Source organism: Lynx rufus, unplaced genomic scaffold (genome assembly GCF_022079265.1).
Source record: "Lynx rufus isolate CCGP_SWC_20201006 ecotype Redwood Valley unplaced genomic scaffold, mLynRuf1.p SCAF_23, whole genome shotgun sequence".
In the NCBI taxonomy this organism is placed as follows: domain Eukaryota; kingdom Metazoa; phylum Chordata; class Mammalia; order Carnivora; family Felidae; genus Lynx; species Lynx rufus.
In genome coordinates this window covers 7,747,627-7,768,178 of record NW_025814838.1, presented here as the reverse complement: position 1 = coordinate 7,768,178, position 20,552 = coordinate 7,747,627, and the positions used below count along the sequence as shown (strand labels likewise).

Below are 20,552 nucleotides of genomic sequence, written 5' to 3'. Positions count from 1 at the left end.
GACGTAGAGCAGGATTACAGAGTGGATATCCGGGCCAGGACTAGAGTCCAAAAAGTGGTAACATAAGTAATCTTCTGCTTATTTACTTACAAAATTATGCGTCTGCCTATCCTGCGTCTTAGAGTAATTGGACTGGCCCAACCTCCTCCGGGGAGCAGTAGAGTGCTGTCCGCATAGAGAGTCCTCTTACGTAGAAGGCGTGGGAAAGAGTGTCGCGGGGGAAGCTGGGAAACTCCGTCGTCGGCCACCATCTTGCTTTCCTTTAACCGGCTGTGACCGTGGATTAGAGCAATCTTGAGCCATGAAGCTGCTAAGCAGAGCCGGGTCTTTTTCGGTGAGCACAGCCGGTGGGCTTGGGGAAAGGTTGGGGAGCAGTTTGTCGGCATGTCAGCTGATACGGACCGGTGGTGCTTGGTTTGGAGTTTCGGGGCCTTGGGCTTCCGTCTGCCCTTCAGCCGAATTCTGCGGGCCAAGTGGGCTGCAAACTGAGTGGGTCGCGCATTGGAGGCCCAGCTCGTGCTACGAGCAGAAGAGACCTAACGCCGGAAAACCTGAAAAGGAGAGGGAAAGAGCTTGAGAGTGGAGGTGAAGTGACTCGGTGGAGGGACCTCTGAAGGTCACTGCTGCACTTGGCATGCGGGAGGAGACAGCGAGTCCTGGGGGACAAGGAGGCCGGCGAGTACCTAGCCCTCCACCCTTACTTACCCTGTCAGCCCCGGCCCCTGCTTCTTAGTGTATCACGGAGCATCAGTTTCCCCAACGGTTAAGCTGAGCTTATGAGTAAAATGTTAAGGAAGAAATAAGCAAATTGCCGTACAGTGCTTATCACTGTGCCTGAAACTTATTACGGTGCCCCAGCAGTATAACGTGTTTTTCTTGATGTTAGAGAATTCTAGGAGGGGCTCAGGGTCAGCCCTCGGGAGCCGCTTAAGACTTCTCATTCAACCCAGACAAAACAGAGCCGTCACTTGGGGAAGACTCCTCAAATGTCAGCGTGTTATCACTGTGGAGTGGAGGTTATCATCAGGGGAAGTGAGGAACACTTTTAAAAATTTCAGGTGGGCGGGGCCCCTGGGTGGCTCAGTCGGTTAAGCCAAGGTGGCTAAGTCGGTTAAGTTTGGCTCAGGTCATGATTTCTTGGTCCGTGAGTTGGAGCCCCGCGTAGGGCTCTGTGCTGACAGCTCAGAGCCTGGAGCCTGCTTCAGATTCTGTGTCTCTCCATCTCTCGGCCCCTCCCCTGCTCATGCTCTGTGTCTGTCTCTCAATAATAAACGTTAAAAAAAAAAAAAAAAAAACTCAGGCGGGCAAGGTTTGCTGCCAGGGAATAGTTGGTAGTATCTGCATACATTTTTGGTTATAATACCCTTTGGGGGAACGTACCTGGCATCTAGAGGCCAGAAGTGCTGCTAAATTCCTACAGTCCGCAAACACATTTCCCCACAACAAAAAATTAGCCCAAGATGCCGGTAGAATCTGGTTACTAGATAACCTAGTAACCTGCTAGAGAGTGGTGAAGAAGAACAGGGAATGGAGTTTCCCTGTGCCTAATGTTTAAATAGATATACTGTGGATATATAAAGGGCTGCCATTTACAGTACAATATCACCTAAATTACCCTTTCTGGCACACCTAGACAAACCAGTAATTAACAACTCTGAGAGCAGCCTAGTTAAACTAGCAAAACACCCCAAAATCTCCATTCCATCCATCCCCACTTTCCAGTAGATGAAAGTACTCAAAGGTAACAGAACTGGAGAGGACTAATGTAAACAAATTGCAGTAAACTTGAAAACAATTAATGTTCCCAATTTATATCACTTACTTTACAGAAGAATAAGTTTATACATATTTGGTTATTAACGTAATCTAGTAATTGCATGACAATTACGAGGATAATTCTTTGCAACTGATTTGAATGGGACCAATTAAGGACGGTACATAATCAACAAAGCTGTTTCTTGAGGGAAAAGCACCTAAATCTCCCTTAACAGTGGAACTATAGATTATTCATACTTGAACAGCTATGAAAACCGAAAACCAAAATCACAAGTAGAATTAAACGTACCACACCCAGCAAACGAAATTGATAGTAAAACAAAGCTCATTGTAATTTATAATTAAAAAGTACTAATAACAAGTGAAAACTAGGACCCAACTTAGTACAGCACTGATGTTGAATATATAACAGCCCTTCAGGACATCATAGAGGAGGGGCATTGCAGCCTCTGATGGGAGTCCTCAGGAAACTCCAGCAGTATGTGGATTTGGTTTTGGGATAACATCTCTGCTGATAACCTCAGGAACCTAAGGATGAATATTATAGCAGTGTATATCATTTGACAAAAAAAACAAACAAACAATAAAGTTATGCATTTTGGATCCATTATCCAGCATTTAAGAGGACCCTTTTACCTTTCCAGTGGCTGCATATAATAAACTGACAATCTGCTGTAGCTGAAGCTATTGTTAATTGCAGGATGATCAAAATTTATATTAGGCGAAGAAATAAAACCCTTGGTTGTGTGGTCCTACTGTAGCACGCAAGACAGTGAAGATACTGTGGAAAATATCAGGGGCTTGGAGGAATTTTCCTTGGTATACTCTCTTTTTTAAAGGTTACTAAAATGATCATGGAGATGAAGTCACTTCCCTTGGGAAGTAGGCTAAAATGAGATTCTCTGAGCAGATAAGGAAAACAGTAATGCTGACATCAATAAAAGGGTATGGATGTGGCAGTCCCACACCTTTTCAAAAAAATTCCAAAGCATTAGAGCCAGGAAGAACCACCTGAAGCTTTAATAGGATGGTTATAAGAAAAAAGATGGCTAAAAGGGAAAAGAAAATACAGTAGTTCTTTACATTTTAAAAAATGAGCATTGGGGTGCCTGGGTAGCTCATTCAGTTAAGCATCCAAGTTTGGCTCCGGTCATGATCTCACAGCTAGTGGGTTCGAGCCCCGCATCAGGCTTTGTGCTGACAGTGCAGAGCCTGGAGCCTGCTTTGGATTCTGTGTCTCCCTTTATCTCTGCCCCTCCCCTGCTTATGCTCTGTCGCTCTCAAAAATAAATAAATGTGAAAAAAATTATTAAAAAAAAATGAGCACGTAGGATTAGGTATTCCTTCAGGCTCTACACAAAAAGAGATTTAAGTAACTTAGTAATACTAAGTTAATCAGCCAAATCCTCCCATGAAGTTATTTTATCACTGGACACCTTCCTTGGGCACACCAGAATATAAGACATTGTTCTTGAAAGAAATCTGGGTAACCTGTCTTTTTTGTGTTTAGAGGTTTTATTCCCTGAAAGTTGCTCCCAAAGTGAAGACCACAGCTGCCCCTGCAGGAGTGCCTCCACTTCCTCAGGACCTTGAGGTTAGTCCCACTGAGTTGCTCACTGAAACCCATACATGCCTTACTGTCTTTGGTAATATGAAAACATTGATCACATCTTACTTTATTTTAAATACAGTTTACCAAGTTACCAAATGGCTTAGTGATTGCTTCTCTGGAAAACTATGCTCCTGCATCAAGAATTGGTTTGTTCATTAAAGCAGGCAGTAGATATGAGGACTCCAACAACTTAGGAACCTCTCATTTGCTTCGTCTTGCATCCAGTTTGGTAAGCGTCTTTACTGCCTCACTTTGTTCAGAAATGCTATAGTATCATGGTCTTACAGAAAAGAAGTATAGTGGTAGCACCTGGGTGGCTCAGTTGATTAAGCATCCAACCCTTGATCTCAGCTCAGGTCTTCATCTCAGTTGTGAGTTCAAGCCCCACGTTGGGCTCTGTGCTAGGTGTGAAGCCTACGTAAAAAAATACATAAGTAAAACAAAAAAGAAAAGAAACACTATAGTGTACTTTTGGCAAACTTTAAAAGGATCTGCTATTTAGGTAAAGTCCTTTTTGAGTCTAATGACAATCAGACATTAGATTGTGATACAGTGTGATGTTTGGCAGTAAAAAATTACTAAATACGGTTGTTGTTTCTTTTTCCAGACTACAAAAGGAGCTTCATCTTTCAAGATAACCCGTGGAATTGAAGCAGTTGGTGGTAAATTAAGGTATGTTAAAAATAAGTAATAAGAGGGGCGCCTGGTGGCTTGGTCAGTTAAGCGTCCGACTTCGGCTCAGGTCATGACTCACAGTCCATGAGTTTGAGCCCCGCATCAGGCTTTGTGCTGACAGCTCAGAGCCTGGAGCCTGTTTCAGATTCTGTGTCTCCCTCTCTCTGCCCCTCCCCTTTTCATGCTCTGTCTCTCTCTGTCTCAAAAATAAATAAATGTTAAAAAAAAAATTTTTTTTTTAAATAAGTAGTAAGAAACGATGAGAACACCAGAAAATACTCAACTGTAAGAGAACTTTTCTATCTTATCCAGGTGATTAAGGATTTGTGAAGACACAAGAAGAAGGCTAATCAATTTGACAACATCAAAATGTAAAACATCTTTATGACTTAAAGTAAAAATTCAAGTAACTGGCAGTAAATATTTGCAACATAAACACGGAAATGATTATTTGGAAAAATAAAGAACTACAAATTAGGAGAGGACAAGCAAAATAGGAAATGGACAGACAAAGGATAGGAACAGTCTATTCCCAGAGTAGGAAGCCAGAAACACTGATCTTTACTTATAATCGACAGTGTCATGCCGTTACCTGTCAGATTTATAAAAGGTGTTGGCAGTGTTAAGAGGGAGAATCTCTTCTACAGTTAGTGGAATAAACTGATACAAGTACTTAGGAAAGAATCAACAAATATCTAGTAATACTGAAAATGAGATATCTTACAGTCTAAGTTTTTAATCCACATAAAGACTGGAAACAATCTAAATGCCATCTTCAGGGAAATGGATAAATAAAGTATAGTCTAGTGATATGGGACTAGTATACAGCAGTTAAGGAATGAACTAGATTATTCTAGTTAAATATTTTGCGGAGAAACAACAGATATTTTTAAGGTATCATTTTAAAAACAATACATAGTGCTTACCATTGTGTTTGTCTCTAGAGTGGGAAAGAGGGAGTGAAAGAGTTAGCCAGAGAAGGGTACAAAGAGATCTTCAACTTTAATTGCCATTTTTTTTTTAGTTAGGGTAAAATATACATAAAATTTACTGCTTTAAGTGTACAGGTCTTTGGCATGAAGTGGCTTTAGGAAACCATCACTACTATACATCTCCAGGATGTTTTTTTTGTTCCCCAACTGAAACACTCTAGCTATTAAACACTAACTCTCCTTCTGTCTTTGGCCACCCCTTACAGTGACCATTCTATGTTGTATGGTTTAGAGTTCTCTAGGTTCCTCCTGAAAGCAGAATCATGATATTCTTTCTGATTTCTAATTTCACGTAGTTTAATGTCTTCAAGGTGCATCCATGTGTAACATGTCAAGATTTCCTTCCTTTAAAGACTTTTTAAAATATTTCAAGCTTTAGTTGACGAATATGTGTGCTTTTACACTTCAGAATAAGTTTTCCAAAGGAATTTGTTGATTTAACAAAGATATAAGGAAGCCTTATTTTTCTGATTTAGATAATTCATTGTAATTTATTTCTGATTCAGTGTGACTTCAACCAGGGAAAACATGGCCTACACTGTGGAATGTCTGCGAGATGATGTGTAAGTATCTGCACGTGCTGAGGACATCTGCTTTTAAAGAAATCCTAAGCTGCTCAGTTCTTGTCCTTTTTAATGTGGCGTTATGACCTCTGATTTTGGTCACAAACTATAGAACACTATGCTTACCACAAGGCCTAAAACTTAATATAGAGAGCATTACATTTATGTAGAATGGACTTTGGTTTTAAATTTTTGACGTGAAACTCTTGATGTCTTCTATAGTGATATTCTAATGGAGTTCCTGCTCAATGTCACCACAGCCCCAGAATTTCGTCGTTGGGAAGTAGCTGACCTTCAGTCTCAGCTAAGGATTGACAAAGCTGTGGCTTTTCAGAATCCACAGGCTCGTAAGTATATTTTCAGATCACATTCAGTTGCTTGTAAGATACTGGGTTTTTGAGGAAAAAAATTGCTGTTGAAATTTTCTTCTGCTTGAGTTTATAAATAACTTTTCCAAAATTTGTCTAGTTTCTTAACTGTGTTCTTTTGTTTCTAAACATTTATGTTGTTGATTATTTTTCATCTTTGATGGTAGGTAAATTAATTATAGAATCCCTGTTTTAGTATTTAGAATCCAGTGTTTTTTCAGTAGTTTGCTTACACCAAACCGAGCAACAGTTCGTAATTGGTGCTGCTATTATTGTTTACCCAACTCACCTTTACTAGATGTTTCCAAAGGAAGCAACTTTTTTTTTTTTTTTTTAACTTTTTTGGTGTTCGTATTTTGTGTTTATATGATAACTGTCGACAAGTGTGACTAGCAAAACAAATACGTAAACAAGCAGCACCGACTCTTGGAAGTCACACAGCTTTGGCAGGAGCAGAAGCGTGCAGGTGGACCACTCGGGTCTAAGCAGGTGACCAGCTGCAGGGGCTCAGCATGGGATGCGCTTCACTCAGAATGCAGGCCTGTCAGTGTCTGGAACGTATGAGAGCTTGGTTTATGTTAGCTAATATTATGTTAGTGATACTGTTTTACAAAGGAGTATGGTCTTCATTACTCTGGACCTCCACCAAAGAAATAGATGGCCTGTAAGTCATCTTTTCTACAATTTTCTATTTCTTCCCTGCTGTTAGCAGTGAGGTTCCAGCCTTCATCCTTTCTATCTGAACAGTTATTGCTGTCTCCTGGCTGGTGTCTGCCCCCAGGTCTGCATCTTCGTCCATCTCCCACATTGCCATCAAGCGATCCTTCATGAAAACCGTTTAAAGGCTTCTCAGTCTCTGTTGCATAAAGTTCAAACTCTTCACCTTAGCATGTGTGATAACTTTCACCATCTGACCCTGCCTACCTCCATCGCTTTTTGTTCTATCTTCTTCCCCTCCCAACTGCATTTCCCCTTTGAATCTGTTATCCTACTGGATGCTTTTGTCTGTTTTCTCTGCCTGAAATGCCACTCCCTAATCATTCTCCTGGGAAACACCTACTCCTTATGTAAGACTCATCCTGGATTTTACTTCTGGTGCTCCTTCCTGATTCCCACTGCCCTTCCCTTGTGCCCCTGCTGCTTTTTTCACATCCTGCTGACATCAGCTTCATCATGCTTTCACAGTTTTTCCTCTCAACATTTTGAGGGCAGGCATTGTGTCTTACTCATGTCTCTCTTTCCAGCACCTAACACAGTGCCTGGCATAGAGAAATTGCCCAAATAATGAGCAAATGAAAGGGACATACCTCAAAGACACTGACTGAAGCAGGAAAGCAAGAACAGTGCAGTCACCAGTGAGGAGTGCAGTTTGACCTCCGAGAGCTAGTAAGATGACTTAACACTGGCACTTTCATACCTCTTTTTAACCTGACAACTCCTCATTACTTAGAGAGCCTCAGAGTAAAATTCAGGTAAATGACTTATCCAAGATCACATGGCATGTTGGTAGCAGAGCTATAACTCAATTCAGACTTGCTGAAACCCAGACCATTATAGTTTCCAGACGATACCAGGTAGATGAGAGAAGTGATCAGGTGGACCCCGTGATGTAGAAGCTGCTTTCACATAATTTCTTGCTTTTCTCAGCACATTCAACTGGCAGAATTTTAAAATTCAAGCCTTAATCTTAACACTTGAATGCCATAAGGTGACCAAAATTGTAGTCTCATTGCTTTCCAGGTTCTGAAAATGTTGACTTTATTTGAATTGTATTTCCACAAGTGCTTCTTTACTTATTTTACAGGTGTCATTGAAAATTTGCATGCTGCAGCTTACCGAAATGCCTTGGCTAATTCCCTGTATTGCCCTGATTATAGGATTGGAAAAGTGACACCAGATGAGGTACTGATAAAACACATTACCTTTTACAATGTGCTGCTTTTCACTGCCATTTCAGGTTGGTTAATTTTTCTTTTCATCTTCAAATTTAAAATCACCTCCTGGCTTTTTTTTTTTTTTTTCCATCAGCTTGGCTTTTTAACTAAAATTCTATCTGAACAATTTTTACAGCTTTTAACTTAAAGTTTTGAATCACAAAAGGAATATATGAATTTCAGAAAAATCCAGAACAAGTAAAAAAGAAAACATTTCACATACCTAAAGTCACTGAATGTTACTGCCTAGATATATTTTCCTCTAGACCTTTCTCTGTTTATATGTGTCTTTTTAAAGCAGTATTTAAATGTTAAATTTAGTAATCTTGTGACCAAAAGTCTTCTTTAACTCCTCTGAATAGGCAGATAGGAATGAACCCGTATCACTTCCCATCCCTCATTAGCCTGCTTACTAGCTCATTCGCCTCCTCCAGCACACTGGCCTCACTTTACTGGCAGTACAGACTTGCCACATGTCACAGCCGTATATATAACCTAAAACTTCACTTCTAAAATGTGAAACTGAAACCTTGAGTATCAAACCTGCAAGTGTAGATATGCATATATAATCTTAATTTCCTAGTCCATCCCCCCCCAAATTTTTTTTATCAAAAGATATTAAGAGAAAAATTTGCAAAAGAAAGAGAAGAATTGGGAACTATTAGTACTCGCAAAGTATATATAACTTGGAAATTAAGGTTTTATTCTTTCATTTCTGGTTAGCCACTAGAGCAAACTGAATTGTATATTCTATCCCTTTACTCTTTTATTTCCTGGTTAGAAAACTATCCACTTATCAATCAACAGTTTAACGCCTCCCATTCATATGGCACTTTAAAAAAAAATTATAACTGATATGATCCAACTTAAATGCTAAGCATTTTTCATAAGACTGGCCGTCAGTGAGTTTTGAAATTTTTCAGAAATCAATTTCACCCATGTGAAAATATATTATTAAGATAACTAAAAGAATATATAGAGCAAAACATCTACAAGAATGTCAACTGTAAGATTGCTTATAATTGTGAAAAATGAGACACAAGTTAAATACCCAACTTTCTGGGACTGAATAACTCACTTAGTTATCTGTAGAATGGACTTATTCATTCATCCAAAAATATTGATATGGAAAAGTTCCATAGCATATTATCAAGTGAAGAAAAGACAATTTACAAATAGGATATACCATAGGGTCCCAATTTTAGAAAATAAAGTGTGTGTGTGTGTCTGTGTGTCTGTGTGTCTGTGTGTCTGTGTGTCTCCTGGGCAAGATGTTAACCATGGTTATCTCAAAATTATTAGCATTTTTAATTGTGTCCTTAAAGGAAATCCTAAAGAAATTGGTGGTAGACTACCTTGAGCAATGGCAGCATTCAGTAGAAAAAATATATATATATGACTTTCCAGGGTGATTCCAGGGATTTAAGCACCATTGGCTTTAGGGCATAAATTGTGGTAACTTGATTCAGTCTCATTACCTTAGCCTAGTGATTTTTAACATTATGACCCATTCCCAGGGAACTTTTTTTAGCCAATTTCTTATACCAGAATTTTTAATATCATAGATACACTCTGTGTTTATATATGTATACATATATATATTTGTATTCTATATATGAAAGGAGTAAAATGTTTTTCTTGCCCCCAGGAGCCAATTTTCAGTCCCTTGGGAGCAATAGTGGGCCTGTTGAGAGTATGTTTTAGCCCTACTTTTGTATGTTAGGTCTAAATAATATAAACCAGTGATTCGCAAATCTCACTGATCTCAGATCACCTGGGGATTCATTGGATGGGCAGATGGTTGGTTGGTTTTAAATCAAGATTCTGATTCCACATTGAATCTAGTATATCAGTTTGTAGAGTGGGCCTAGGAATGGGGTGGGGGTCAGAGACAGTGACAGTGTTTGTTTTTGTTTTTTTAAGCTCCAGCTAATTTTGTTATCCAGGTTGGAAACCCTGATATAGACTGTAATCTCCTGACAAGGAACCCTTCAAAGATGAGTGTGAAGGATATAGGAGGGATATGGTGATATAACTGTTAGCCCTACGGTAGAATGTTAGTGGTACCTTATTAATGTCTATAAAGAGACAAAAGAAATCTGATGCACATCTGCTAAAATCATCTTATAATAAAAATCATAAACTTAGTCTCATTTTTTTTCAAGTTCAAGCCAGTGTGTGCTCTGATTTTTTTCAGGCCTTTTTTAATTCCTTTTTTTCAGTACAGATTTATTGAGATATAATTCATGTACTGTTTAGTTCACCTACTTAAAGTGCACAGTTCAGTGGTTTTCATTATGTTCATAGTTCTGTAACCATCATCACGTTAAGTTCTAGTTCTGAATTTCAGCAATAGTTTTAAAAATTAAATCCGTATTAAAAAAAAATTAAATCTGTATAATTCAGCACTAGGTAGTCTAGTTCACTACAGCAGCCTTTAAGCCTGAGTTTTTATTTTCTCTTGCGCTGCAGTTTTAATTGTTAGTGTTTTGTATTTCTACCTATATAACCTCATAAATGTTTTTAACTTCCTCAGTTACATAACTACGTGCAGAACCATTTTACAAGTGCGAGAATGGCTTTGATCGGACTTGGTAAGTTGGGAATTGCTTGCAGGTCAGTTTGTTTCCTTAAGAACAGTAACTAATTGGGGCGCCTGGGTGGCTCAGTCGGTTGAGCGTCTGACTTCAGTTCAGGTCATGATCTCGTGGTTCGTGAGTTCCAGCCCCGCATCGGGCTTTGTGCTCATAGCTCGGACCCTGGAGCCTGCTTCAGATTCTGTGTCTCTCTTTCTATTTCTCCCCCACTCGCACTCTGTCTCTCTTTCTCAAAAATAAATAAATATTAAAACAAAATTTTTTTTTAAAAGAACAGTAATTATGTGAGCACATGATTGAATGAAATTTGATAACTCAGTCCTCTGTTTATGTTTACAGTCCTCAGGCACTATGTGATGGGATTTTAATTCTCAGGTTGTTTTGTTTTAGAAAGCAGAATTCAACATTTATGTAAAAAAAAATTACAGTATTTGAAAAATCTTTGACAAAGGACAAATGTCTCTGAGCAAAGAGCTTTAAAAGTATTTTTGTTTTTGTTTTTAAAGATGTATAATATAATTGAAAATAGGCAAAGGGCACGAACAAACAAGTCATGGGGAAAATGTTTGTATATATGTGTATATGGCCAATTATTGTAAAAAAAAAAAAATAGCCTCACTAGTAGTTAAAAGCTTCTAACCCGTGACATTGGCAAAAATTAAAAGATTGACACCACCCAGTATTAACCAAGGTATGGAGAAATAGGCACTCTTAAAAACTGTTGGTGGAAGCATAAACTGGTCCATTTTTGGAGGTCTCTTTAAATATATTAAAATTCTAAATGTTGACAGGTTTAGACCCAACAATTTTATTTTTAAGCATTTATCATACAAAAACAGCTGGTCAAGTTTACAAAACAGTTGCACAAGGATATTATTTGCAATATTGGGTTTTTTGTTCATTTGTTTTATAAATAACACTTTAATAGAGGTATCATTCACATACCATAAAATCCACCTTTTTAAAGCGTATGATTCCATGGGGTTTATTATATTCAGAGAGTACTATGACTATTAACACTGCATAATTTCAGAACACTGTCATTATCCCCAAGAGAGGCTATATTTATTAGCAGTCACTCCCCTGTTCTACTTCCTTGCCTTTGACAACTGCTAATCTACTTCCTGTCTCTGTAGAATTGACTTGTCTGGACATTTCATATAAATAAAATCTCATAATATGTAGCCTTTTGTAGCTGGCTTTTTTTCAGTTAACATAGTGTTCTCAAAGTCCATCCCTATTGTAATGTACCAATGTTCCATTCCCTCTTCTAGCTAAAAAATATTCTATTATCACTTTTTGTTCATCCATTCATCACTTGGACATTTGAGTTGTTTTCACCTTTTGGCTATTGTAAATATAAATATTCCTGTATAAGTTTTTGTTATATGCCTGTTTTTAATTCTTTGGGGTATATTATTAGAAGTAAAATTGCCAAGACATATGGTAAGTGTTTAACCGTCTGAGGAACTGCCAGACTGTTTTCTGTGGCAGTTGAACCATTTTAGTGTTTCCACCAACAAGTGCACAAGGGTTCCAATAACTACACTTTCTCACCAACACTTATTATTATCTGTCTTTTTGATTATGACCATACTTGTGCGTGTGAAGTGGTGTCTCATTGTGGTTTTGGTTTGCATCTCCCTAATGACCAAGCACATTGAACATCTGTTTTTGTGCTTTTGGGCCATTTGTATATCTTCTTTGGGGAAATACATATTCAGGTCCTCTGCCCATTTTTTAGTTGGGCTGTTTGGTTTTTTTATCGTTGAGTTGTAAGAGTCTTTGTATATTCTGGATACTAAATCCTTATCAGATATGTGATTTGCAAACAATCTTCCCCATTCTGTGGGTTCTTTTCACTCTCTTGAAAGTGTTCTTTGATGCACAATGCAATATTGTTTTTAAAAAGTTTTTTTTTAATGTTTATTCATTTTTGAGAGAGGGAGAAAGTGAACAGGGGAGGAGCAGAGAGAGAGGGAGACAGAATCAGAAGCAGGCTCCAGGCTCTGAGCTGTCAGCACAGAGCCCAACACGGGGCTCGAACTCACAAGCCAGGAGATCATGACCTGAGCTGAAGTTGGACGCCCAACCGACTGAGCCACACAGGCGCCCCTGCAATATTGTTTTAATAGCCAACTATTGGAAACAGTCCATCAAAAAGGGATTGATTAAATAAATGGTGGTACATCCATAAAATGGAATTCTTTATAACCATTAAATGTTTGCTGTAAACCACTCACTGAGATCTAAATTACAAAAGACAAGTTAGAAATAATATAAATAGAGTAACACCATTTAAAAAAAAGGAAAATGATAATATTCATATATGTGTAGTAAAAAGTTCTAGATGAGTAGTAAAGTATAAGTGGCATCTCAGGGAGGGTAGCATTTTGGGAGCGTACTCTTGTTTTCTTTACTGTTTTTTTCTATAAAAACTTGAATTGTACAATCATGTATTTAAAGGAGGTATTTTACAATTTTGTTTTAGAAATGATGGTTCTATCTTGGTTTTGTTTCTGTTGAAATAGGTGTGAGTCATCCTGTTCTAAAGCAAGTTGCTGAACAGTTTCTCAACATGAGGGGTGGGCTTGGTTTACCTAGTACAAAGGCCAGATATCGTGGAGGTAAGTAAGCATTTTGTTCTGTTAGGACTAATTTATCAGAAGGATGTTCTACATCAGAATAGCATATTGGTGTGGGATAGGCCTGATTACTTACCACCAAACAGACTCCGTGTGGAAGGAAGGGAATAGATTGGTTGGGAGTTGTGTATTAAACGTGTTGTGTATGTGTGCGTGCGCGCTGTGGGGAGAGCAGAATGACATGCTAAGAGCACCAGGCCACAGGAAAGTTTAATTTCAGTGAGTTAATACTGTGTTGTAGAGAATACAGAGTAAAACCTGTGGGAAACAAGCCCCTTTCTTCGTCACTCTCTCCTTACATGGCACCAGGTGAAATCCGAGAGCAGAACGGAGACAGCCTCGTCCATGCTGCCCTTGTAGCAGAAAGTGCTACAATAGGAAGTGCAGAAGCAAATGCATTTAGTGTTCTCCAGTATGTCCTTGGTGCTGGACCACACGTCAAGAGGGGCAGCAATGCTACCAGCTCTCTGTACCAGGCCGTTGCCAAGGGAGTTCACCAGCCATTTGATGTGAGTCTGAATAGTCAGTATCTCTCCTTTTGTTTTTAAAGGGTCAGTGTGTATGATGTAGTCCTGTTAATCTGCTCTTCAAATAAAATCTTTGTAAAGTTGAAGAGATAGCCAGGCTTGAGTTTAGTTCCTTAGAGGATCTAACTAAAAACTTACTGTCTTTTCAATTATATTCTAGTGTAGAAAGAAGTAAATGCTTAAAAAGTGAGAGATTCACACTTCAGTTCCCTTTATTTTTTTTTAATGTTTATTTTTTGAGAGAGAGAGAGAGAGCGCGCGAGCGCACAGGGGAGGGGCAGAGACAGAGGGAGACACAGAATCCGAAGCAGGCTGCAGGCTCTGAGCAGTCAGCACAGAGCCCAATGGGGGACTCAAACTCACAGACCATGAGTTCATGACCCGAGCTGAATGAAGTCTGATGCTTAACTGACTGAGCCACCCCGGTGCCCCAGTTCTTTGAAGTTCTAGATATTAAACATTTTCCTAGATTCTAATTAGTCTTTTTTCTAGATTTTCTTCTGTCCGCTTGTGTTCTTATGGCTACTTTGTGAATTTCACTGCAATTTCCAACCGAAGGTACAACATATACACTAAGAAACAGTTTATGGACCCACCGCTCCAGATTGAGATTAAGTTAAAATAGAAAAATTATGACATTTAATTTTAACGAAAAGCCATGTTCCTCTCAAACACACCTTTTATAACAGTGAGGAAAGTGCTAAAGCTTTCACAATAATGATACTTCAAATCAAGAGAAAGTAAAATGTCAGCCAACAAACTGTTATGTAATGAGCACCCCTTGTTTGCCCGGTGCAATACCCCACATGACCTTCAACAAAAGCAGTAAATGTATTGAATTTTAGGACTAAATATTGGTCGTGATTTTACAACAGTATATGGCACAAGTAGATAATCTTTGGCCATGTGACACTTAAGAGTGGAATTAAAATCAGTGGTGTCAACACGAAATGAACCAACCTTTTAGAGTCCAAAAGTAAGAAAGAGTTTTATTGGAGCTCCAAGTTAGGACAGCTGCCCAGGAAACATGCTCTTCACAGGGAAGAAAGTGCTCCAGAGAATGAACAGTTTTTACAGGGTTATATACTTTTTACGTCCTGTGAAAGGTCTAAAGATTATAGATTCTCATTCAGGCAGGAATCACAATTTTACTGTAAAGAAACGCAGGAATCTGAGCACTGATTGTTATCTCCGGGACAACATGGTTTTCCTTTAGGCTACTCATTCACAAAGCAGATATAAAGTGCGTGTGTGGTGGGCCATAAACCACGCTTTTGATTTGAACAAAGTTTATGATATGCAGTCCTGTTGACTCAGAAAGAAATCTAAAATGATTTCCCTGTATATCAGGCCTTCAGAACGTTTTTCTCTCTTAAGTGATAGTTTTTAAACCTTTTTTTTTTTTAATCCCATATAGTTCCCCAACTGCAATGCCCAACACAAAAATTTTCACTTTTAAAAAAATTTTTGAATGCCCACTTGACATTGAAAGCCTTGGAATCTTCTGTACAAAGCCTTTGGTGTTCCCTGGAGCACAGTTTGAAAACCATTATCTTAAATTAGTTCTAAATTAAATTATAGCTGCTACTTTTTAAATTTCTTCTACATGTCATCTCTCCTCATTCATGGTCTATTCTGGGTTTTTTTCTTCATACTTACTCTTCACCATTGAATGTTAATGATGCTTTTGGGTGGCTGGAGTTTAATTCTAATCCAGTGACATAATTTAACAGAAATTCCTACTTCAGCATTTGGCCAGAAATTTGGGATATGAATAAGATAATCTCAAAATTGTAATTAAACTTCTGGTAATTAAAGAGCATTTCTTCTTGTGGTGCCTGGGTGACTTAGTACTTTGGTGTCCGACTCTTGATTTTGGCTCAGGTCATGATCTCACAGTTTGTGGGTTTGAACCCAGTGTTTGAGCCTGTGCCATTTGTGTGAAGCCTGCTTGGGATTTTCTCTGCCCACCTCTCTGTCTGCCTTTCCCCCACTTGCACCCATGCTCTCTCTCTCTCAAAAATAAACTTTAAATTACAAAAAAAAATCATCTCTTCTTATGCTTTATATTGGCCAAGTCAGTGGTTCTCAAATTTTAACATACATAAGAGTCATCTGGAATTATTTTTAAAATGTGGCTTTCCAGATTGCATCTACAGGGATCTGGGTGAGTGAATCTGTTGTAGAAACCTGAAAGTCTTTTTTTTTTTTTTTAATATGAAATTTATTGTCAAATTGGCTTCCTTATAACATCCAGTGCTCATCCCAACAGATGCCCTCCTCAATGCCCATCACCCACTTTCCCCTCCCTCCTACCCCCCATCAACCCTCAGTTTATTCTCAGTTTTTAAGAGTCTCTTATGGTTTGGCTCCCTCCCTAACTTTTTTTTCCCCTTCCCCTCCCCCATGGTCTTCTGTTAAGTTTCTCAGGATCCACATAAGAGTGAAACCATATGGTATCTGTCTTTCTCTGTATGACTTCTTTCACTTAGCATAACACTGTCCAATTCCATCCACATTGCTACAAAAGGCCATATTTTATTCTTTTTTTAAAATTTTTTTTTTCAATGTTTATTTATTTTTGGGACAGAGAGAGACAGAGCATGAACGGGGGAGGGGCAGAGAGAGAGAGGGAGACACAGAATCGGAAACAGGCTCCAGGCTCTGAGCCATCAGCCCAGAGCCCGACGCGGGGCTCGAACTCCCGGACCGCGAGATCGTGACCTGGCTGAAGTCGGACGCTCAACCGACTGCGCCACCCAGGCGCCCCAGGCCATATTTTATTCTTTCTCATTGCCAGGTAGTATTCCATTGTATTTATAAGCCACAACTTCTTTATCCATTCATCAGTTGATGGACATTTAGGCTCTTTCCATAATTTGGCTATTGTTGAAAGTGCTGCTATAAACATTGGGGTACAAGTGCCCCTATGCATCAGCACTCCTGTATCCCTTGGGTAAATTCCTAGCAGTGCTATTGCTGGGTCATAGGGTAGATCTATTTTTAGGAACCTCCACACTATTTTCCAGAGCGGCTGCACTAGTTTGCATTCCCACCAACAGTGCAAGAGGGTTCCTGTTTCTCCACATCCTCACCAGCAACTATAGTCCCCTGATTTGTTCATTTTAGCCACTCTGACTGCATGAGGTGATATCTGAGTGTGGTTTTGATTTGTATTTCCCTGATGAGGAGCGACGTTGAGCATCTTTTCATGTGCCTGTTGGCCATCTGGAGGTCTTCTTTAGAGAAGTGTCTATTCATGTTTTCTGCCCATTTCTTCACTGGATTATTTGTTTTTCGGGTGTGGAGTTTGGTGAGCTCTTTACAGATTTTACTAGCCCTTTGTCCAGTATGTCATTTGCAAATATCTTTTCCCATTGTGTTGGTTGCCTTTTAGTTTTGTTGATTGTTTCCTTTGCTGTGCAGAAGCTTTTTATCTTCATGAGGTCCCAATAGTTCATTTTTCCTTTTAATCCCTTGCCTTTGGGGATGTGTCAAGTAAGAAATTGCTACAGCTGAAATCAGAAAGGTTTTTTCCTGCTTTCTCCTCTAGGGTTTTGATGGTTTCCTGTCTCATATTCAGGTCCTTCATCCATTTTGAGTTTATTTTTGTGAATGGTGTAAGAAAGTGGTCTGGTTTCATTCTTCTGCATGTGGCTGTCCAATTCTCCCAGCACCATTTGTTAAAGAGACTGTCTTTTTTCCATTGGATATTCTTTCCTGCTTTGTCAAAGATGAGTTGGCCATACTTTTGTGGGTCCAGTTCTGGAGTCTCTATTCCATTGGTCTATGTGTCTGTTTTTGTGCCAATACCGTGCTGATTTGATGATTACAGCTTTATAGTGGAGGCTAAAGTCTGGAATTGTGATGCCTCCAGCTTTGGTCTTCTTCAATATTACTTTGGCTATTCGGGGTCTTTTGTGGTTCCATACAAATTTTAGGATTGCTTGTTCTAGCTTCGAGAAGAATGCTGGTGCATTTTTTATTGGGATTGCATTGAATGTGTAGATTGCTTTGGGTAGTATTGACATTTTAACAATATTTATTCTTCCAATCCATGAGCATGGAATGTTTTTCCATTTCTTTGTATCTTCTTCAGTTTCCTTCATAAGCTTTCTATATTTTTCAGCATACAGATCTTTTACATCTTTGGTTAGGTTTATTCCTAGGTATTTTATGCTGCTTGGTGCAGTTGTGAATGGGATCAGGTTCTTTATTTGTCTTTCTGTTGCTCCATTATTAGTGTACAAGAATGCAACTGATTTCTTTACATTAATTTTGTACCCTGCAACTTTGCTGAATTCATGTGTCAGTTCTAGCAGACTTTTGGTGGAGTCTATCGGGTTTTCCATGTATAATATCATGTCATCTGCAAAAAGTGAAAGCTTGACTTCTTCATCTTTGCCAATTTTGATGCCTTTGATTTCCTTTTGTCATCTGATTGCTGATGCTAGAACTTCCAACACTATGTTAAACACCATGGTGACAGTGGACATCCCTGTCGTGTTCCTCATCTCCGGGGGAAAGCTCTCAGTTTTTCCCCATTGAGGAAGATATTAGCTGTGGGCTTTTCATAAATGGTTTTTATGATCTTTAAGTATGTTCCTTCTATCCCGACTTTCTCAAGGGGTTTTATTAAGAACGGATGCTGAATTTTGTCAAATGCTTTTTCTGCATCGATTGACAGGATCATATGGTTCTTTTCTTTTATTAATGTGATGTATCACATTGATTTGCCAATGTTGAACCGCCCTGCATCCCAGGAATGAATCCCAGTTGATCATGGTGAGTAATTCTTTTTATGTGCTGTTGAATTAGATTTGCTAGTAGCTTATTGAGAATCTTTGCATCCATATTCATCAGGGATATTGGCCTGTAGTTCTTTTTACTGGGTCTCTGTCTGGTTTAGGAATCAAAGTACTGCTGGCTTCATAGAATGAGTCTGAAAGTTTTCCTTCCCTTTCTATTTTTTGGAACAGCTTGAGAAGGATAGGTATTATCTCTGCTTTAAATGTCTGGTAGAATTCCACAGGGAAGCCATCTGGTCCAGGACTCTTATTTGTTGGGAGATTTTTGATAACTGATTCAATTTCTTTGCTGGTTGTGGATCTGTTCAAGTTTTCTATTTCTTCCTGTTTGAGTTTTGGAAGTGTGTGGGTGCTTAGGAATTTGTCCATTTCTTCCAGGTTGTCCAGTTTGTTGGCATATAATTTTTCCTAGTATTCCCTGATAATTGCTTGTATTTCTGAGGGATTGGTTGTAATAATTCCTTTTTCATTCATGATTTTATCTATTTGGGTCATCTCCCTTTTCTTTTTGAGAAGCCTGGCTAGAGGTTTATCAATTGTGTTTATTTTTTCAAAAAACCAACTCTTGGTTTCATTGATCTGCTCTACAGTTTTTTTTAGATTCTGTATTATCTGTTTCTGCTCTGATCTTTATTATTTCTCTTCTTGTGCTGGGTTTGGGGTATCTTTGCTGTTCTGCTTTTATTTTCTTTAGGTGTGTTATTAGATTTTGTATTTGGGATTTTTCTTGTTTCTTGAGATAGGCCTGGATTGCAATGTATTTTCCTCTCAGGACTGCCTTCGCTGCATCCCAAAGTGTTTGGATTGTTGTATTTTCATTTTCATTTGTTTCCATATATTTTTTAATGTCTTCTCTAATTGCCTGGTTGACCCATTGATTCTTTAGTAGGGTGTTCTTTAATCTCCATGCTTTTGGAAGTTTTCCAGACTTTTTCCTGTGGTTGACTTCAAGTTTCATAGCATTGTGGTCTGAAAGTGTGCATGGTATGATGTCAAGTCTTTTATACTTAAGGGCTGTTTTATGACCCAGTATGTGATCTATCTTGGAGAGTGTTCCATGTGCACTCGAGAAGAAAGTATATTCTGTTGCTTTGGGATGCAGAGTTCTAAATATATCTGTCAAGTTCATCTGATCCAATGTATCATTTAGGGTCCTTGTTTCTTTATTGATCCTGTGTCTAGATGATCTATCCATTTCTGTAAGTGGGGTATTAAAGTCCCCTGCAATTACCACATTCTTATCAATAAGGTTGCTTATGTTTGTGATTAATTGTTTTATATATTTGGGGGCTCCTGTATTCAGTGCATAGACATTTCTAATTGTTAGCTCTTCCTGATGGAAAGACCCAGTAATTATTATATAATGCCATTCTTCATCTCTTGTTACAGCCTTAAATTTAAAATCTAGTTTGTTTGATATAAGTATGTCTACTCCAGCTTTCTTTTGACTTTCAGTAGCATGACAGATAGTTCTCCATCCCCTCACTTTCAATCTGAAGGTGTCCTCAAGTCTAAAATGAGTCTCTTGTAGACAGCAAATAGATGGGTCTTGTTTTTTTATCCATTCTGATACCCTGTGTCTTTTGGTTGGCACATTTTGTCCATTTACATTCAGTGTTATTATTGAAAGATATGGGTTTAGTGTCATTGTGATGTCTGTAGGTTTCATGCTTGTAGTGAGGTCTCTGGTACTTTGTGGTCCTTGCAACATTTCACTCACAGAATCCCCCTTAGGATCTCTTGTAGGGCTGGTTTAGTGGTGATGAATTCCTTCAGTTTTTGTTTGTTTGGGAAAATCTTTATCTCTCCTTCTATTCTGAATGACAGACTTGCTGGATAAAGGATTCTTGGCTGCATATTTTTTTCTGTTCATCACATTGAAGATTTCCTGCCATTCCTTTCTGACCTGCCGAGTTTCAGTAGATAGGTCTGATACTACCCTTATGTGTCTGCCTTTGTAAGTTAGGGCTTTTGTATCCCTAGCTGCTTTCAGAATTCTCTATTTATCCTTGTATTTTGCCAGTTTCACTATGCTATGTCATGCAGAAGATCAAT

At 38.7% G+C, this 20,552-nt stretch overlaps 1 protein-coding gene across 1 annotated transcript in view; it reads left to right on the top strand.

Moving 5' to 3' along the window:
* Window positions 1-228: 228 nt before the first annotated feature.
* LOC124517891 (cytochrome b-c1 complex subunit 2, mitochondrial) overlaps window positions 229-20,552 on the top strand; it is a 30,818-nt gene continuing 10,494 nt past the window's right edge. The window contains exons 1-10 of the mRNA XM_047087576.1: window positions 229-334; window positions 3,287-3,370; window positions 3,468-3,617; window positions 3,996-4,060; window positions 5,562-5,618; window positions 5,841-5,965; window positions 7,791-7,888; window positions 10,457-10,514; window positions 13,049-13,144; window positions 13,472-13,671. Coding sequence (XP_046943532.1) covers window positions 302-334; window positions 3,287-3,370; window positions 3,468-3,617; window positions 3,996-4,060; window positions 5,562-5,618; window positions 5,841-5,965; window positions 7,791-7,888; window positions 10,457-10,514; window positions 13,049-13,144; window positions 13,472-13,671 — 966 coding nt within the window. The 5' untranslated portion in view covers window positions 229-301. The remainder of the gene's footprint in view (window positions 335-3,286; window positions 3,371-3,467; window positions 3,618-3,995; window positions 4,061-5,561; window positions 5,619-5,840; window positions 5,966-7,790; window positions 7,889-10,456; window positions 10,515-13,048; window positions 13,145-13,471; window positions 13,672-20,552) is intronic.